This window comes from Pelodiscus sinensis, chromosome 8 (genome assembly GCF_049634645.1).
Source record: "Pelodiscus sinensis isolate JC-2024 chromosome 8, ASM4963464v1, whole genome shotgun sequence".
Classification (NCBI taxonomy): Eukaryota; Metazoa; Chordata; order Testudines; family Trionychidae; genus Pelodiscus; species Pelodiscus sinensis.
The window spans coordinates 71605754-71625285 of record NC_134718.1 but is presented as its reverse complement, the minus strand read 5'-3'; the positions used below and the strand labels follow the sequence as shown (position 1 = coordinate 71625285).

At 41.7% G+C, this 19532-nt stretch overlaps 1 protein-coding gene across 7 annotated transcripts in view; it reads right to left on the bottom strand.

Moving 5' to 3' along the window:
* Positions 1 to 309: 309 nt before the first annotated feature.
* SH3PXD2A (SH3 and PX domains 2A) overlaps positions 310 to 19532 on the bottom strand; it is a 391525-nt gene continuing 372302 nt past the window's right edge. For all 7 annotated transcript variants that reach the window (XM_075935538.1, XM_075935536.1, XM_075935537.1 and 4 more), the window contains 3 exons: positions 18187 to 18236; positions 14483 to 14602; positions 310 to 14353 (listed from right to left, as the gene is read on the bottom strand). In XM_075935538.1, the coding sequence (XP_075791653.1) occupies positions 12461 to 14353; positions 14483 to 14602; positions 18187 to 18236 (2063 nt within the window). In that variant the 3' untranslated portion in view covers positions 310 to 12460. The remainder of the gene's footprint in view (positions 14354 to 14482; positions 14603 to 18186; positions 18237 to 19532) is intronic.

Here is a 19532-nt window from a genome sequence, read left to right as displayed (position 1 = left end):
GGGGCTGAGGTCTTTCTGCCTCCCACTGCAGGGCTGTTGCCAGTAATTATTTGCATTAACTCGTCATGGACCAGGTACTTCGTGGGTGCTGTAGTTAGAACACAGGAAGATGACAAAAAGAATAGGTGCTATGTCACATCACCCAACTGCTGGGACTGTCAATATCACAAGCCAACTTGCAGGCTATTGGTCTGAAACAGACCAGGTTTTGCCATTATACAAGTGTATTACAGAATTTGTCCTTCCATGAGTACAGTGAGTTCAACCACACACAAATGCAATGGCAGGAAAAACATCTGGGACACAAAATGGTCGAAAAACTTTATTTTTGTTCTTAGGGCATATAAGAGGAGATGTAAACAAAATACAAAAAAATTTATCACAAACCAAATCTTACAATCTGCAAGCATTTGAAGACAGAGTATCCTTCCCCCCACTGACCCTTCAAATACTAGAAGCCTGCTCCATTTTTAACAAGCAACAATCCTGACCCCTGAAGGTCCCTCAGGGGTTTTACCAAGACCTAAAACCAGGGCTGGATTTCACTTTGAAAAGGACACTGCATCTTTGTGATAAAATACATAAAGACAACAAACATAAATATTACAAATATTAAGATATTTAGCACCACCTTTGGTCCAAGCTATCAAGGAACTGAGAGATGACCACAAGTACAGTCTACTTTGCAAGCCCTCTCTGCCTGAGACATTAAATATTGTGGTTTCACACTGCAAGAGCTTGTAAAGCTGGAAAGGCAGGGTTGAAACTTTGGAAGTCCCTCAAGCTGCTGCTGACCATGCATGGGTGGAGAGATGGCTGCTGTTCTGACAAAAAGGTGCATGCAGAGGCTAACGATTAGTCACAACAGTATATGCAAAGCTCCGGAAGGGTCTGAAGCTTTGTACTGTAGGACATGCCCATGGTGCCAGAATCCTAATTCTGCTCCAATATTGCAGATGGCCTAAAATTGCACCATACTTCAGCTGAGAAAGGGCTGGTCAACAACTTCTGTATGCAGCTCCCCTGGCCATCCCTCCCAACGCGTCAGGTTATCAAAGCGCAGAGGCAGATGCCTGGGAAAGGAGCACTCTGGCTTTGGACCAGTACAGAAGGGTTAGCCCAGATATTTCAGCTGGAGGCATTTGTTTATCAGGCATCATTTATTCCAAATCCTGACCGGATATGCTTGATAGACACGCAATATGGCGCTGCCTGGCTTCGGCCTTTTCCATTCAAATCAAATGCACAGGTGTCAAAACTGGCACGATCACAGTACAGGGCATGATCAAGTTGATTCGTGACATTTCTTGGAGGAATCTGAGTCCATAAGCCCAAAAGGTTCAGCATGGCCAAGCTGATGGCACTATATCGAGAGTCTTAAATTTGATTTCCCAAGGGTGGAGCACTTACAGCTCCTGTTCAATGCAAAATGTACTTGCTCAGCATCTCTGAAAGACCCAGCTGGTATTTATTAGGTACCTGAATATGGATTTAGGAGACTAAATGTGAGCAACACCATGGCATGTGTATTCCACACTCAACAGCTGCCACACGGCACATTTTGGACTATCTTTGGCAGATGTGGCGTATGGTCTTCACCCAATAAGGAATACATGTCGAGTTAATTGTTACTTAAATGAATAAAACACTTTTCTGCCAATGTCTTCTGGAACTAGCTAGTGAGAGTGAATGCAATGAACCGTGATTAATTCCCATTGCAATTGCTTTGGAAAAGCAAGTGCTGCTAGGCAAGTTGTATTTTGTGAATGTAACAAATCACAAACGCAATCCAAGAAAGGAAGCAACATGTTACATCAACTGCACCTCTTAGGTCCACACAGGCCAGTGCACTTCTGAAGACTGGCTGAACCCTGCAGCGTTAGCTGCAAAAGTGGTTGGACCTCAGTTATTAGGCTTGATTTGAATCATGTCCAGTAAAGAAATCAATAGGGTTGGCCAGTTAGGGTGAGCCAGGAAGAATAAAGGCTAAAATCAAGGCTACCTGCTGGGCATGAGATGTACGAGGATCATGCTTTATCAGAGGTGACTAGCACCACCATGCTGGCAGGACTAGCACAGCACAATGAGAATATCACTCTACCAAATAACTCCCCCGAAATGCAGGGTGCTACAGATGCAGCCTGACCCAGACCTGCAGAGTGACTTCTCATTAGACAGTCACTCCAGATAAAACCTGCTCGCTGACCAACGGCAGTAAGCCACAAAGTTTACCTGGCCAATGTTGTCACTTTGGATGCAGTCCTTGTTTTTTGCAGGTAAAAGAAATTTGTCTTTGCTGATCAGAAATCGATCAAACAACAAAAGGTGTTTAAAAGGCAGATTTGGTGTTGGCCTTTAGTTTTCTGTCATTTCAGACAGACTGTGGGCATTTCACAGTGATCATTTCAAAAATCATCAATTAGCAAATGGTGATGCAGCTGTGAACTACATTTAATCACAGGGGTTCTACATTTAATCCCCACGAGGGAAGGTATTTTCTCTAAGTCATACAACTAATTTGCAGATTGGGGAAGTAATTTAAGGGACACATTGTTGCAAACTGTTTCCACCTGGCAAGTCACCATCATAAACCAGTTCTCTCTCAAGCAAGCCATCACAGAAAACAAACACACTGCAGTTGCTGCTTTAAGTCTAGCTCCATCCTGGCTACAGATCATCATGGGGTAAGTGCTGATTCCACTAAAGTCAATATCACATATACCCATCCATGCCACAGGATCGAGATGTGGCATTTAGAGATTAAATGCCTCTTTAGTAGAGATTTGATCAGGTGAAACTCCGCTGACTTCACTAAAGCTGTGTCAGACCAGCAGTGAAACTAGCCCAATGCTGTGTTTTTTTTTTTTTTTTTTTTTTTTTTTTTTTGAAAAATTGTTTCTCCTTTTTTTCCCCCCTTTCTTTCTTGGGAATGATCAGTAAATACCATCACTGCTTTATTTCACCGCTCCCAAAACAAGCTGAACTAACTCCCGCCTTCATCCTCTCTTTAAAAGTTTCAATTCTTCTTTCATTTATACTGCAACAGAAACCACATCAACTTCCACACAACCCCAAATGAAACGGCTTCCATATTAAAAAACAAACAAACAATGACAACCCTACACACTCACCTAGACCAGCCACACATTTCTCTATCGCTTGCCACCAACATTCTCTCAAAAACCTCTCTCTCTCAGATGCTAATATTCCCACCTCTCAGTCAAGGGAAACTTAAACCAGTAGACAGCAATGGTAAGTGTCCAGTAATTATGGTCCCATTCAAAACAGACACCTACAAAATCCACAACATGGTGTTTCCAACCAAGTCCCACACTGTTTGGGCTTTTTACATTTTCAAACCTGGATGCCTGATACATTGAGGTCTGAACAGCATACTTTGATGCTCACAAAATTTCACACCTGGATAGGCAATGCTGAAGTGTTTAAAAAGTGCTGTATGGCCTTGATTTGCGCCCAAATCAAAATCCCAATGTTCAGAACTACTCACTGCGCACAGCTGGCACTGGTTTTACTAGAAACTGACTGTGTAGTACTTTTGAAAATAGGACCACTTAAACACCCTAAACACGAATTTAGGGACCCACATTTGAAAAATCTGACCTAATTCTCAAAGGCAACACAAGCAAGTGATCAAGTTGTTGAGATTCATTTAGATAGATACAAAATTTTAAATCCTGAGAACTAGAGAATCCTCTTGAAAACACTGCCATCCATGGGAAAACAGATACTGTTTGTAATTACACAACTGTAAAATAAGGAGACAGCATTTTGATGTATGACAAGAAGTTAACGATTGAGCGCTTAGACAAATTCAGAACAAACCAAACCGGAGCTACTCTGAACTGAGTTACATGCGTGCGGGATCATGTACTGAGTCCCAGAACAGAAAAAGCAAGTGCAATGAAGACAGACCTGGCTTGCAAAATTACTCCTTACCCCCCAAATTCACCACAAGTAATTTTTCCTCCCTTTTCAGTGAGCTTATCCAGTACCTCCTAGAACTGAGCAACTGCCTAGAGAATGGAAACAATTAGAAACTTGGTCCTTTTCTGACATTTTCCTTCACTGGCAACCATTTTTTCCGGTCATTTTGTGTTTATCTATTGTTTTTCATTCTCCTTTTTCAACAGTCCTATTTTATTCCAATCATTAAATTGTATTGTGAGAATGAGAATTCTTTTTTGGTTCAGGAAGAAGACTGCTTCTAGGGATGGAAGAACTTGACCCTACTTGAATGTCACAAGGTCTAGATTCAGAACATAATTGGTCACACTTGAAGGGTTTAGAGTTTATAGATTACACTGATCTGTAGAAGTCTAGGCCTTACAGCTACAGATGAAATATTTGGTGAAACTGAACATTAACTGCAAATGTTACAAACTTAACCTTTTGGAAATCTCTGGAACTTAACAAATACCAGCTGGTTTGCCCACTCCTGACTCTAGGGGAAGAAAAGAACAAGAGAAGCAGAGAGAGGGGCTTAGCTGGTTACAAAAAGTATCAGAAGAGCAAAATAATAGTGTACAAGGTATAAAAACCTCATACGTTTCCCAGTAGTGTCACTAGCAACAGGCTATTTCACAACATACAAAGTGGGACTGCTTGGATAAGGGTTGCTCTAAGTGGATCAGGAAAAGACTTGGCCAGCTTTGACCTTCTGATGATCCTAGACAGTGTCAAGGTCTCCCACACGCACCAGGCTCCTTGATTAAAAACAAATGAACACCATGTTTGTCTTACCTCAGCCGATCATGAACATCAGGATGGAAGTTGTCATTTTATCAAGCTGTGTGATTGGGCAATAATAAAATATACTGACTAACACGGAGCAATGACAGAGTTTAAAAAAAAAAACATAGCAAAAGCACCTGCAGTGTCAAACCCAATAATTTATGGCCTTAAGAAGAAACATCCCAGTTCAAATTTTACCTTTATCTAATCACCTCTTCTCCCGTCATCCAGTTACCTCTTTTGTCTTACCAAATTTTCCTTCTTATTCTCTTTCCCCCCACTCCCACCCTCCCAACCCTTGTTTCGATTCAGTAACAAACAGGAGTCTCAACACAGGACAGCAGTGGCTTATGCTGCAAAAGGACAGGTCTGTAAAACGCCAGTGTGAAGCTTTAAACCAAAGTGTATTTAAATTGCACTCTCCAATGATAATTAAAGCTACCTGAATGCAAGAACAAACTATGAACACACTGTGTGGGACCAGCCCAGCCTCGTGACTAAAATGGAAGCGACTAATTTATTCTGCCTATGAGTGTATTGAGCCTGACCCAATAGTCCCCATGGGAAAATTACCCATGGGTCAGCTTTTTATTTCAACAGGAATTTTCCTCCAGAAAGAAAATCAGAACTTGGGCTCCCACAGTGAGGATATTAGTGAAAACAATTTCCCAACCACAACATGCACCCATACATACACACACACCCCATTTACATCATCCCCTCCAAAAAAGCGAGGGATCTAAGTTTGTAATTTCAGATGCAGGTTTCTACGGAAGTCTCGGGATTTGGTTACAAGTTGGGTCTGAGGAGGTGAAGAAACAGCAAATTAGAGACCTGCCTCCAAAGCTTCTGAAGTGGATGAAAAGACTCATGAGCTTCAGAGGACTTAGGATCAGGCCCCGTGTACAGTACTTGATCGGAGATTATAATTAAAACAAAACTGAGATGTATGAATGGACTGAGAAACGTAGGCACTGGGACATGGACGCTAGGGCCATGAAATGTTTAAAAACAAGTCACAGCTCTCCAACATAGCTGCCTTGTTGATCTCTCGGCCACCACCAGAAACAAAACCATAAAATAATTTACACAGACACACATTTGCTCTCAGAGCAAACAATCTGTAACTTAAATGCTGAAGTTATATACAGCAACCCTTCCCCCAGCAGACAGACAATTTCCTGGCTCTTTAAGGGGAGAGCTGGTTTGTGGGATACCAGCCACTAGCAGCAGAACTCCGCTTGATATTAAAGTGTTAAGTACAACCACCTGTGAAGGGGTCATGGTAGGTCACGTTAGCACTTTTCAAATCAGTCTCTTTTGCTTTGAAGATCTGGGGAAGGATATCTGAACTCAAGATATCCCCACCCAGGTTAGAGTAACCTTCAGGCTGTGCGCTCAGGGCCGAACTCTTCATGATACTGGCTTTACTTCAGAGTAACTTGCATGGGTGTTAGTGGAGTTCCTCTTAATATTTGGAAAGCATGAAAAGAGATTCAAGACCTCTCCCTGCAAACTGAAATGAGGTTACTCCATTAGGCTCTTTGTTCCTTTCCGGAAATAAAATCCTTATAGGAGTTCAGAAGAAGACCATCAGACGTGCTCAGTTTTGCTGTTTAAATTCAAAGGACTTGCCTACAATAGCACAAGTTTCTGAAAAGACTAAGTAACCGCAGGGCAACAGTGAACGCGGGTGGAAGAGAAAGAAGGATTGAGTTGCAGTGCAATTTTCCTAAGTACATTAGCCTGGGCAAGGTGAAATGTTCAATGACATCTGGAAGCCCGAAGCTCCAGTTTATAGTTCATTTGAACAAGGTGAAAATTATACAGGTTTTGGAAGGGTATGAGATTTTGTGGTTTATTGGAAACTAGAGCTATTTGGGGTGAAAAGGAATTCGTTTTCCACTCAAAGTAGTCCCCTGGATTGAAAACTTCCTTTTTGAAATTTCTCAATTCAAGAATGTCAACATTTCAGATCCAAAATCTGACAAAACGGATGTTATTTTTGCACCTCAGAATATGAAATCAAAATGTGACCTTTCCCATTGTTTCAAGGCAACGCCTTCAGAAATTTCACAAATAAGTCTCCACAGAGAGACTAGTGAATTATTTTGACAAAACTGGTTTGACAAAAAATGAAGGTTGAAGAATATTTTGCAAGTTACGTGGCCCTATTAATAAACAAAGGACAGGATACTATTGAAACCTAAAGGATAAAAAGTTTTAATCCCTAGCTAAACTTCAGACTATGAAAATTTAGAATGAGAAGTTTGCTGGAAAATTATGTACTGAAAGAAGACGATTATGTATCGATGATACAAGATTAATGCGTAAAGGGCAGTACTGATTTCACGCATTGTTAAGGGCATTCTTGCTTATTCCATGCATGGCTCTTACAACATGCATGTATAATCCCTGCATTTTTGCTAATAGGTGTTTTGTTTATGAAACAGTCATTCTATAAAAAACCCAACAGTCAACAATCCATATGCACCAGAGCTGTGTTTCCTTCAAACTGACCCGTGGCCTTCCCATTCCGCCAACATTTTCTTAGGAGTGCATGTCTTGAAAATAATTACAGATGTTTCACACTGTGCGCTTCACTCCAAGTCCCGGCTGAGGAGCCTGTTTATTCTGTGAATATTGCACTTATCCACTCATTGGATTTTTTTTCTTGAGAATGCAGAATATTTTGGGGGGGAAGTAACAAAACCATTAGTAAGATACAACATAGCAAAATACGAATTAACAAGGTACTTGAAAAGGTCTAAAATTAAAAAACAAAACAAAAAACAGTACACATTCTAACTCTGTTAATACTAGTAATATGAAAATAATGCTTTACCAAATTCCCTTGTGTTTCTTCTAAATAATAAAAGCAGTAACTTTTTTCTTTAACTGAGGAAAGCAATGAATATATATTACAATAACATATGATGCACTAAGATCTGAAAGTGATTAAAACAATTATATAACGCCTTCGTCAAGATTTACAGCATTACTAAAGAAAGAATCTTTTGAAGACAAAATTATTATTTTAGCTACACCTGTGTAAATGTGGAGTAATTCCATTTATAACATTCAACTATGAGCAAAAGTTAAACTTTAGTTATCCAGTCCTTTCTAAAAATTCAAACCATAATATACTTTTTTAAAAAAGAAAACTTGCAATCAATACATATGAACACACATCCGTACCAGATAGTGTATGCTTAATGTCTTTTTGCAATACAATTGGATTTTACAAAGTATAGTAATTGATACACAGGTATATTAAAATGCATATTTCGCAAGGCATAAAGGTTAAGCCAATTAATAGGAACCATCTTCAAGTGATTAAGGCTAAGAAGTTTTTAAGGCTAAGAAGTTTTTAAAAAGTTAATTTGGAAAGGTTCTTTTCTGGATTAAGAAAACTTTTCAGGCATTATATAAATCTCAATAACGAACTCAGAAGTGCTCATTATTATTAAAGTTGCAGTATACAGCAAGACAATTTCACATTTTTTAATTTGGAATTTGGTATCACTGAAATGCATCTTGGACTTTTGCAGGTTCAATGGGCACATTTTACTTTTTGGAAAGCATGGCTGGATCAAAGCAATTATTTAGCCCAATAGAATGGCAGCACCCATCTCCTTTGACCACAAGAGGGCACTCTGACTCCACAAAATACTTCAGTAGCTCTCCAAATTTCTTTTACTTGTTTCCAGTTAAAAAACAAAAACAAAACAAAACACCCACCACCACCGATTTATATATGTGCTGCTATCAAGTGAGGTTCATACATACATTTAAAAATCGTTCGTGTCAGTTTTGGCTAATTCAGTTAAAATAAATAAAGGGCCATTAACTCTTCCCTCATCTTCTCCTCAGTTGTCCTGCCATTTTTTTGTTCTTTTGCAATCCAATTCTCTTATTTTTTTGGGATGTGTCGGGGCGGGGGGAGAGTTTCCTCTGTCACTTTGTGCAAGATCTTAACAACCAAGAGGGGGAAACAGCTGGCTACATAGGGAAACAGTGAATTTGACTACACAAAAAAAAGTGCTGTCATCAAAAATAAAACTCAACATCGTCTCTAATTTATTTCAGGTCCAGTGTTTTTTAAGTGGGAGGGAGGGGGAGAGAAGTTGGTTTGGCAACAACAGTACATAGACTAATGTTGCTGCTTTTGTAAAAACATTATGATACCACCACCCCATTCAAGTGAAGCCTAGATCTGAACATTGCTGAATAGCAGGTAATCTGGATCTGACATTCATGTAGTTCCGTTTCATTTCTCCAAGTCTCATTTAAAATCAAATGCATTTATTGTCACTTTGCATTCTGTCGGGCATACGCGTGTATTTTTTCTTATGGGGAAGAGGCTGAGTTACAAAGAAGCCGAACTTCTCAGCTCTGTTTCCTTCTTTGAAATCTGAAAGAAGCTTCACAGGAGTAATCAATGGCTGGTGAGCAGAACTAACTGGCAAGAAAATCCCTGCAAGAAACCAGCATTTGCAGGCACTTACTGATATTCTTTTGTACCTTGCTGCTGCAAGTCATTCTATGCTGCAGCCAACTTTGCTGTTGAGAACTGGCTGCGCACAATGTCACAGACAGATTAAACCAAGTCCCTCAATCAGGGCTGAACAAGCAACCTACTGGTTTAAGGTGTAGGGGAAATATTTCATGGACTGGCAGGTGGAGAGGGATGGGGGACAAATGATGTTACAAAGTTTAATAATGGCCCCGATTGCAAAGGCTTGATCCTGGCAGGACCAAGTAGGTCACAGTGGGGTTTGAGCAATTCTGATTCCAGAACCCAGTCTCGGAGGTGTTCAAAGCTACCCGACCCCCAAACATGCAGGAGGATTATATCAAGTCAGCCCCATTGCAGGCTCCAATTACCCCACCAGAGGTCACCCCCACTCCGATTTCTTGTATCTGTGGCCTTTTATTTTTTCTGTTGGATACAATGGGAATATTCCTAAATGGTTTTCTTTCTGATCAGAAGCATGGCTCTCTCAGCAAGAGCACAAATTCACGCTGTTCCGTATTTTGCAAGTTCAGTGGCTCAATGCAGAAGTATTGGGAGCTGTATTTTTTGCCTCCTCGGGAGATGACCTCATGAAAAGTGCTGTCAAAGCAAAACTTTAGCATATTTTTAAATAATTATAAATTAATTTTAATAAATATGTGCTTTTAAAAAATGAACAATTATATACTGCACCTTTAAATAATGCACTTAGTTCACTGTGTTGACTTCCATTTTGGGTTTTTTTATTGTTAAAGTGCATTAATTCAAAATAATGAACCACTTCCGCATCATTATTGTTAAATCAAAACAACACTATACAAGTCACTAAGTTACTACTGTTAGTACTGCAATCTAGCAGATAACTATGTATTGCTCTATTTAATACTGTCCAGCAGAAGAATAGAATACTTCTATTATAACCTCACAACAGCTCCAGCAGTCTTTAGTGACTGCTACCATATTAGTACAACTAAAAATGGAAGAAGCATGAGAGATGGGACTGCAGCGCCTCAGACAGACATCCAGTACGACGTGGTTAACTGGATATATACAAATATATAGTGAAACATAAGGTAGAGAGGACTCTACACATTTTGATATGGGCTGTCGTGTAGATACACCTCCCCCTTGTGACTTACGCTGGACACAAGTAGAACACCCTCCCCACCTCACCCACTATTTCTCATGCGTAGAACTTTCAAGAGAGCTCCATTTGCAGCCTTTGATTGCAATGTAATGGTTTTTCAGCTAGAAAAGGGATGTCAATCATGTCAGCTGTAGGCATCTTTCCCTTGAAGTTTTTGTGGTGATTAGTTAAAAAAAAAAACAAACATAAAAAAAAGTCAAGAAGAATTTGTAAATTGTGTAATTTTTTTTGGCAGTGAAACACTCCCCTGATAACACATTCGGTACGTGTTATTTTAGGGCCCACCCTCACCCACGTTCCAGCTAACTAAATCATCATACCCTTTACCTTCTCAGTGCCAAATGATAACTGGCATGAAGTTTGGCTGGAAAATAAAAAGGGCAAGTAACACAACAACTCGTGACTTTTTCTCCTTTAAAGCAGAACCCAAAAATGCTGCCTCTTAAGTAAGCCGCCAGACATTGATCTTCACTTAAATGGTTAATGAAACCAACAAAAACTGCTAAAAGCAGGACTTGCTCAAATACAGGATGGATTTATAGCGACTGACGCTTACAGTACAAGAGCTGGCTACCTAGGAATAACTCCACAATCCAAGTCCTTTCCAAATGATTGTATATTTTTCCCAAGGCCTTCCTCCTCCCCATGTGTCACATTTCTAAAACACTAAATTTATAAATAACACAAAAGAAAAAGAGGTGGGGAGAAGAGGCAGCTTTTTGGTTAGTCACATTGTATGCCTAATTGCTTTGTTTTTAGAGTTTTTGAGCTTGAAAATTGCATGCATTCTTCGCGGTACAAATATACTTTTTGGATTCAAGTGGGAAACCAATTGCAAAATTGACTCCCATTATAATTTTCATTGAAAGAAAAATGTTTTGGTAAACCAATAAAAAACCCAGAATGCACAGGAAAAACAAAAACAACTCCCCCAAAATATACAAATTAAAGATTGTGCAGACTGAGTTCAATGGCTTTCCCTCTGCCTTTTTTGTAAACACTGATGTTGCAACCGGTTATGGCTGTTTCTAATGCAATCACTTTATGGGTCCTATGAACATGCTCCAATTTGTATCAGACAGTGAAAACAGGAGTAACACATTTGATTGCTTTTCTTTGAGGCCTTGGGCATTTTGTATATTTAAAAATGGTAACAATTTGGAGAAGCCCAACTCAGGAAAGATAATCAACCTGGATCTCCTGGCAGGAGTCACCACACTGAACTTAACAAGGAGTCTTTAAAGTAAGCATTGTTCACAAAATTGTGTCCATAGTCTTGTTTCTGTGATGTGTTTGCAAGCTCCTGATAGCCATACAAGTCTTAGAATACCTGGAGTCTCAACTCAAGAGTTGACAGGAAAAAAAAAAAAAAGGCAGCAAGAAAAATCAAACCAAACCAACCCAACCCTCCTAAACATCATTTCTGAGGCTTAGTAATAGTGACAAAACACAGATGAAGTTGGAGACCAAATCTCTCCACGATGAAAAGGCTCCAACGCTGGAACTGACTGTTGAGAAGAGTGAAAAAAAATCTGAGCTTCTAGAAAGGGCTTAGATTTCAGAATCCAATTCCCACTTGCGCTGCACAGTGAAAAGTTGTGAACACACATTCAGAACTTCCATGCAGAGATGAGGGGAAGGAGAGAGGAAGCAGCAATTCTAAATTGTTTGGCACTAAACTCCCCCCCAACGATTTCCCCAAGTGGAGGCATCAGTTTGTGTATCTCTCGCAAAGGCACACGTTTGGTTTCCTACCATTAACAAGAGGAAAGATGGGCTCTCATACCCTGTTACACAGATTAGCAACATCATCCTCCCAGAAAGGGCATTTGACTATGCTGTTTCTTCTTTTTCTTTGTTTCCTTCAGGCCACGTTCATCCCATTAAGCTCTGCAAATGCAGCACACTCTTGTCGTCAGGACAGCTTAATCAGTCCCTTTGCACATACTAGAGCACAGAAATTATTTTGAGGGTATAGCAATGTTTTCTTCAGGATGTACCTAGCAGGAACAGTATAAATTAGGGAATTTAGAGATATTGCAACATTAATTTTTTTTCTCCAAATAATTTGAGGGCACCCAGCCTTTAAACGGTTTCCCACCATCCATGATCTGACAGTACCACCAACCATTTGGGTTTCTCTCCAGGACTTCCATGCAGACACCTTCCTGAAACCCTGCTGTTTCCTCATCCCCTTCATAGTCTGCAATGGAAACATAGAGATCCTTGAGATTGTTGTGGATGAACTGGGATTTTTCAATGGGCTTTGGCCGAACCGTGGACACTGGAATTCCATTGCGTTGGGTGGACAGATTGGAGACTGTCTCCAATCCCTCCATGCCCAGTTGATCAGCCTGCTTGGTCTTCAAGTCACCGGGCTGTGACCGCGCACTGCTGAAAGAGGAGTTCCGGCGGACAGCCCTTAGGTGGTCTGTAGTATTTAAGGATTCATTCCTGCGCAAGGAGCATGGCAAATTATTATCCTTCGGGGGTGGGGAGACGAACACAGACTGTGGCCTCACTGCTAATTGTCTCACCCCATTCCTCATTTTCACAGACCCTGAAGTTTTGGAAAAGCCGCCAGGGGGTTTGCTTGGGATGGGGGGCGTTGCTTTTTTGCTCTGGTTGATGGTGTTCAAAGCCTGAACTCTTTTCTCTATCTTCTCCAAGCTATTGGACTTGCTTTCATTTCTTCTGTTCCTGGGCAGCGAGAGGTCAGTCTCTGTGGCTGAGGTTTCTCGTTGTTGGTTATCGGCAAGTACCAGGTAGTGGGAAGGAGCCCACCCTTCCATATCTCCATACTTCATGTACCACCACCCACTGGCTTGCTTTTCCAGCACTTCCACTTCCACTCCTGCTGGGAAGCAGAGTTCAGAATCCTGAACCTTCTGGTAAGAGTCAGTGGTCACATAGAAACATTTTGCATCGTTCTCTTGCTCGGTCTTGGCTGGATGGTTAGAGCAGAAAATGGAATGGGAGGGAGATGTAATGAGATCTGCTGAGCTTCTTCTAAGGGAGTCTTCCTGGTTCTCAGGAGCTATTTGTGGAGAGCTTTCACACTCTTCGCTTTTTGAACCTTTAAGTCCACCTCTGAGCTGCCCAGTTGGCCTCAGCTGACGCCTTAAAGTGCTAATATCCATTATTTCTTGGCCCTGAGAATCTGCCTTATTGAGGAAAGGTTTGGGTCTGACCATGGGCTTTGCTTTGGTGGAAGGGCTCAGTCCAGACTCCTTCTTTGCACTTACTTTTGGCATGCTATGTAGGCCAACATCTGAGGCGGATCTGGGTTTTGTCTCTTCGCTCCTAGAAAAGGGACATTTTCCAAGATCGGGCTGAACACTTTTGTCCGATTTAAGCTTCAGGAGTGATGATTTGGGGGAATTGGAGCATGGAGAGTTTCTTCTGATGAGAGCGAGCGAGGAGCTTTTTTGGGAATCTGAGTCTCCACTAGATTCTTTACATGACAAAGTGTCCTCCACATATGGTCTGAATCCCTCATTTTCATAGATGATCTCTTCTTCGAGGGCAACATCTTCGGAAGACTCGCCAACTCTGAACTTCGCTCTCTGCAGGGATGAGGCAGGGGACGGCTTGTGTGTCTGAAACATACGTTTTTCCAAGGAGCTATCATCTCCATGGCTCTCATTCGACTCGGAGTCAAAACCAAAGGCAGGTACATCATACTCTGGTTCTTCATACTTGAGCTTTTGTGGGGAGTCCTGGGTGTCTCCCGATGAAACAGTCCCAGGAGCTGTTCCTTCTTCAGAGTCTTTTGGTTTACTGGGAGGGGCTGGAGGAGGGACCTTGGGTCGGGTTAGAGTACTAGTTCTTCTGTTTAAATTGGGCTTCTTCCTTTTATCAATGTATGACGCTGGAGCCCACCCTTCTTTCTCTCCAATCTGTACATACCACCAGCCACCAGAGTTCTTATCAATAACCTAAGGGACGATGATCAACACAGCCATTAGTTTGGAGAGTTAACAGAAGAAAGTCATCACTAACATGTGTACAATGCGCGGCCATTAAGAAACATTAGCATTGTGTGTGGCTGCACCATATACACTCACCTCTGCCTTTTGGCCACCGCGAAAGCTTATTCCATCAGAAATACAAGACTGGAATTCTGCAATAGTGTAGTATTCCACTTCCACGGATGGAGGCTCGGGGGGCTTAGGCAACTGGAAGCCCTGTGGCGACAAAGAAAAGTCTTGTTTAGCGAGCAACTAGCAATAAGAGGCTGGAGCATCCGCATGGACTGTTATTTGCCAGCTTCCAGTGGTGCTCAACAAGTGGCATTCCTTTTTCCTGATTTACATCGTAGTACAGGGGTGGGCAAGAGGCTGCCAGCAGGCCAGGTCCAACCCACCTAGCTACTGGGTCACATAATAGAGAAGAAGCTATTTTGTTCAAACCCCTGCCTCATCATTAACCAATTCTGAAAACAATAGGGCAATTTTATTAGCTTCTTTTCATATCTTGGAGGGGAACAAAGAAAAATTGGAACTGGGTCAGATTCCATTTCTCTAAGCGTTTTTCTCTCTATAGCATCCATGATTAACTTAAGTGCTGCATGAAATGACATGGCTCTTTATTAATAAGCACAGGTCATAGTTGTGATGGAAAAACTGAAGAGCTAAGGACAAAATCAGTTTCTTGCATTAAAAATATGACTTACACATATAGGTCTGAACTGTGAGACAGTTAAGACAGAGATCGCGGCAGCAAGATTCTGAACCAGGAAACTGATGAAAAGCAGCAACATTTTTTCTTAAATACAGCTCCATTGACTTCTAAACCACCCTTGATGTAAGAAACATGCATCATTTTAACTGCAAGGAGGTTACCATTAACTGCAAGTTTGGCCCAAATATAAACCTTGCCTAGCGATGTTTCAATTCTGAATTTCACCACTGTAAACTTTAAAAAATAGCACGGGATGCAGCAGAATAATGCTTTCAGCTTGGCTTCAGGATGGCTTGAATTAAACTGAGCTAATAGGGAACAGACATACAGGATGCTTCACGTGTGTTTTGTTATCATGGAGTTAATTACAGCATTCCTGCCAAAGTAAAAGACTAATTGAAAATAATTAGTGCAAAGAAAAGAGTCAAGAGGAAACCAATGTAAATATTAACCACACTGAGCTCTCAGTTAAATGTTAAGAGAAGTCTGAGATCACCACATAGGCTAAAAACTAAGAGTTGAATACTACAGAGTGAATTCAAATACACGGCCCTGGTCTGAGCAGAGGACATTTGGTTACAAACAAGTATTTGATTGACATGACTTTTGTTCAGTGGCGTTATGCCTGCCTCAGATTTGGGAGCCAATTCTGCTTTTTAAAAGGTTGGCCCTGAGCAAGCTCAGATGCTAATTGTAGTAATACCTATTCCCTCACCTAGCATCTGTCCTCCCACAAGTATCAAACAGCCTTAAAAATTAAACAGATGCTGCAGTGTTAATGTAGCCAGCTTGGAGGTAGGGACAGTCTTCAAGGGTTGATTATTGGTCCTTATTGTCACATGTGATTGATGTTAGACTGACCTAGTAATTCAAGGTGGTCTAACACTTTTCATCCAAACTTTTTACACTTAGGCAAATTATATTAAAAAAATGTCCTTAACTGAGACTGCTTCCTACAATTTTTTGTCCATGATAACATGGAAAATGAAGAGGGGGCCTATATTCTGGTTTTGTGGTGTCCAAAGTTTCATGAGATTTCATCCCAAGTTGGTCAACATAAGAAAATCGCACTCACATTTGCACAGTTTTCAGAAGAACAGATCTTGAGATTCGGCTGTTTTGTATCTGAATCCTAGATGGATGCTGTGATTAGTGTCTCAACACAGGGTCCTTCATGCGTGTTCATCTCAAAGCATAATGATGAACAACAAAGAGGCGCATAACAGTTCTCAAGTTCCAATGGGAAATGCCAGTCCTGGTGACTTGCTAAAAGCCATTTTCTAATGAGATGTCCATCTCAGTCATGGAGGAAGAAAGGGGGACATCTATACATCCTATTTATGGTCTTGTATTTGGAGCTTTTCATTGTTGGTCTTTATGCCGCTTTTTAAAGAGGAAGGATTCAAACATACCCAGTTTACACAATGCACCCAAAATGCTATGCATGGTTTTGAAATATGCCACAATTCCAACAAGATGTAGCTGGCTAGTGAAGTGTCATGGCTGTTACTTACGACTTCTGTTCCCAACTGTATTACACCCTTGCCCCCCAGTGGTAGTATGTGAGCTAGTTACCATTAAATGGCTAGCTACAGTATTATCCCTTCAAAGATTAAGACTATTCTACTCAATGATTAAAGCTTAATTATTAGTAGCCCATTTGGTCCCAACAGAAGTTATGGGAACAAAGCACCACATCATCAATATTATATATTAAACTTTGAACACTTTACATGTGAAAAATAGTATTCTACACAACATTACTAAACTTGTATTAAAAGTTGTCCCTAGGTGTGAAGTGCCCCAAAACAAAAATAGAGATCATGAAGTGCTTCATAACATGGCTTCTCCCATGCATTCCAGTTTCTCACCTCTCTAAGTGGAGTTATTTTAAGTGATCGCTGCACTTTAATAGTTACAAATAAAGAGAGAAGTCACACAATCAAGAACAGCGCTTGAGGCAACATTTTCCAGAACATGCACTGACTCACAAGCATGAATGCTGGGCAAATTCCAGAATGTGCATCTTGTTTTCTATTAGGTGCAGTGTGTTTAAGAACACAAGAGCAGCCATATTGTTCAGACCAAGGTCCATCTAACACACTCCTGTCTTACAGTGGCCAATGCCAGATGCCCCAGAGCAGGCCTGGGCAAAATACAGCCTGTGGACCATATCTGGCCTGCCAAGCCACCGGATCTAGCCCACAGAGGTAGAGATGAGCCCCAGGCAGGCTCCTCTGCTTGCCCCCGCAACCCCGAGCAGTGCTCAGAAATGCAGCTGTCGGGCTTCCTTTCGGTTTCAAAACTGGAGCGGATGGGGGGGAGGGGGGAGTTTCAAGAGCCACCCCACCCCCAGCATAATCCCATTGGCTGGTTTCTGACTAGAAACCAGCCAACAGGAGCCGCTTGTTTGAATAACAGGCAGCCAAGAAGAACCAGGCCCCCTCTCCTCCGCTCAGTTATTCAATGGCACATGGCCAGGCAAGCAGGCAGGCTGGTTGAGAAACGATTTAAACTCTGCAAGCCTTAGCTTTGCAGGCAGGCAAGTTTGGCAGCTGGCAAGTAAGTCTCTTGGCCACAGCCTGCTTCTGGCCCCCCATGCCCTTTCCTGCCCCAACCCTCAACTTTTTGCCACTCATACCCAAACCCTATCCCCCTTTTACACCCAGACCACCTCCCAGATCTGGCACCCCAATCTCCTGCCCTAGATCACAGTCCCCTCCTACCCTAGGTCACATCCCAAACCCCTGCACTCCAGTCCCCTGCCCTAGGTCACAACCACCTTCTTCTCCCAGACTCCAATCTCCCTCCTGCAGCCCAATTCCTTACCCCAAGCTCCCCTCTGCACCCAACCTCCATATCTCCTCCATTAATATCATGGAAGAATGTGACCCAAAATCTTGGAGTGCCCCCCCCCCTCAAAAATTACTGCCCGCCCCACCCCAGAGGGAGGTAACAGAACAGGTAATCAAGTAACCAAAAAAATCTCCTCAGAAGCCTTGTGTACTGGGTGAGGGGGACAGGGTTCCTTTAAATATTTTGTCTACGTGACAGAGGTAGTAGTTAAATATAAAAAGAAAACACAAACCAGACTGGATTCTCTCCGAGGTGGAGGCCTAGTTCTTAGATTTGGAGAGCCTATGGGGAAAAAAAGTTTTGAAAGTTAATTTTTTTAGCTTTGTAAGTTGTGCTAAGCAAAATCCTTCTAAAGCTGCCAACTGTCCTAGATAACTAAATTAGGACTTGCGGTTAGAAAATTCCATTATTTGCCATGATCAAGATATTTCCAATAGTATAGAAAAGTAAAAGAACACTGAAAACTTTCTAATTTATACTGGAAATAAATTGCTAAGCTTACTTCAGTAGTCTCCAAAGGCCACCAGTGTACAAATTTTAAAAACCGGTGGGCTATATTCTCTCCTGAAATAACACCATTGACTTCACAGGACTTGGACCAGCAGAGAAATTGGCTCAGTGTTCAGGTTTTTCAATAGTAAAAGGAATCCATTAGAACAAGAACATTAATGCAGCCGACTCAGTCACAGTGTATCAAAGCTCTCTGCAAAGGCTGGTTGCGCCATCAGCCCCATCTCACAGAGGAGGCAGCAGACACACAACAGCTGGGGTGACTGGCCTCACAGGAACAGTAGGCAAATGGAGGAGTGACCAACCGAGTCCAGGTGTTCCAATGCCCAGTTATCTGCTCTGGTCACCAGAGGGGCACTTTAATACAGAGGTTAGTACTCAGAGGTCTCATTTTACAGCCTACTCTGAGGGGAAAAAAACCCAGCAGATTTGTTCTAGGAATCAGAATTCTGAAGTTTGCACAAGTTCCTCTACCACACCGAGGCCTGTGGTTGGTGTGGTGAAGCAGAACTCGTTCTCCAGAATCAGTGCAACTTGGAACCGACACCTACTACAAACACGGGTCCTGAAATTACATCTAAATCCCCGTGAGCAGACTCCTTTCACTCGCACAGAAGCCTGCTGATGTACACATTCATTCTTGCACACACCTGCATCTGTAGCATTGTCACTAGCCCAGAGGTTCTCATATGCCTGCATTCTGTGGACTGCCCATGTGAATGAGCTTCCCGGCAGGTGAAGCAACAGATGCTTGTAGGCCATGCAGTAAAAAGGGCAGCCCTTGATTGAGAACATGCTCTAGATCAGTGTGTCTCAACCAGTGGTACAAGTACCCTTAGGGGTACTCGAGAGAAGTCTGGGGGGGTACGTCAACTGAAATTTGGAGAAAACGGGTTTTAAGTTTTACTGCGCTTTCTTATTTTTGTACCTTTTACATCCCAAAAATTTCGTCGCCTGCCTGGCTACGATTAAGTTTAAACAAATGTGTTGCAATGGTAGAAAAAAAAATTGTGTATCTGAAAACTGTAGGTACTGGGGGTACTTTTTTCATAAAAAAGGCTGAGAAAC